General features: G+C 58.2%; 1 protein-coding gene across 1 annotated transcript; it reads right to left on the bottom strand.

The window, feature by feature from the left end:
• Positions 1-147: 147 nt before the first annotated feature.
• SDRG_00054 (TKL protein kinase) lies at positions 148-899 on the bottom strand (the record flags this gene model as incomplete). Its single annotated transcript, XM_008605516.1, has 2 exons — positions 148-176; positions 233-899. The coding sequence occupies 2 exons, from the start codon at positions 897-899 to the stop codon at positions 148-150; spliced, it is 696 nt and encodes a 231-aa protein (XP_008603738.1).
• Between the last annotated feature and the right edge of the window lie 455 nt (positions 900-1354).

Raw genomic sequence — 1354 nt, 5'->3', positions numbered from 1 at the left:
ACCGTGTGTGCCGACTGCAGCTTTGCCATGCGCTGGACAGCGCCTTTGAATTGACCCTGCGAGAGTGATGTGAACGCTTTGACGATGACGGAGGTGCCATTGTACGACGACCGGTAGACGCGGCTGGTCTGGCTCGACGCGACAAGTTCACGATCGAGAAGGCCCGGGTCGGGAAGCTGTGGCAGAGCCAAGTGCGCCTCGAGTTGTTGCACGACCTCAGCAGCAGTAGGACGCTGGCTCGGTTTGGCGCTCATGCAAGCCGTCGCGAGGTCTCGGTACCAGACGGGACACGTCGACGGCATCGAAGGGCGCAGACCTTCTTTAGCGATGTTGAAGACGAGCGCCATCCCTTTGAGTTTGCGATCAGCGTAGGGGTCCGTCTGCAGCGTATTGAGCTGTGTCAAGATGACCCCAAGCGCAAAAACATCTGCTGCAATCGAGTATTTGCGGGTGAGCACGACCTCGGGGGCCATCCACAGCGCGGTGCCAACGTTATTGGTCATGGCTTCGATGCTCGCTTGGCGCGAAACGCCAAAGTCGCCGATCTTGACAGTTGTCTTATCGTTGCTGAGGAGGATGTTGTTTGGCTTGAGATCGCGGTGGATGATCTTGTGTCCGTGGAGGTAGGCGAGACCCTTGGCGATCTGAAGAGCGAACGGGAGCATACTTTCGACGGTGTGAGTCGCTGAGAGCTGTTGACGCAATCGCTCGAGATGTTCTTTCAAGTCACCGCCGGGCAGGAGCTCCATGACGATGCACGGCTGCCCATCCTTGTCGCTGGAAATGCCAAGGAGCTTGGGTGTATGTGGCGACTCGAGGCGGTGCATGAGCTCGACTTCCTTCTTGAACGTATCCATGTAGTTACCCTTCTTGTAGAGCGACTTGACTGCAACGCGCATGTTGTCGAGGGTAGAGATGCGGACGCTGCCGTAAGAACCCGAGTTGTTCGGCTGCGCTCCCAGATCCAAATCTCGCAGGTTGATTCGACGAATGGACATTGGGAGGTCCTGAAATGGCTCGAGATCCAATGAAGTCGTTGGCGTCGGCGCTGGTTGAGGTGGCTCTGGCGTGCGTTTTGGAGACATTGGCATCACGTTCGTCCCAGAAACAAGCTCCGACGTCGATGTCGGGCTCGGCTCTGCGATGGGCGGTTGCGTCTGGGCAGGTGGCGGCGTCACCGACAGCGAACGCATGCGCTCCAGTGCATTGTTGTGGCCGACGTAGACGAGAAGTTCGCCGCTCTTGACACCGCCAAGAGTTATGGGCACCACTTTCTCATGCGGCGACTCCGTAGCAGACGGCACATTGACCTCGCAGCTGCCGATAAAGACGGCGCTGGACCCTTGCGCTTGCT

This window comes from Saprolegnia diclina (assembly GCF_000281045.1).
Source record: "Saprolegnia diclina VS20 unplaced genomic scaffold supercont1.1, whole genome shotgun sequence".
Lineage (NCBI taxonomy): Eukaryota > Oomycota > Saprolegniomycetes > Saprolegniales > Saprolegniaceae > Saprolegnia > Saprolegnia diclina.
This window is presented reverse-complemented; position numbering and strand designations above follow the sequence as displayed.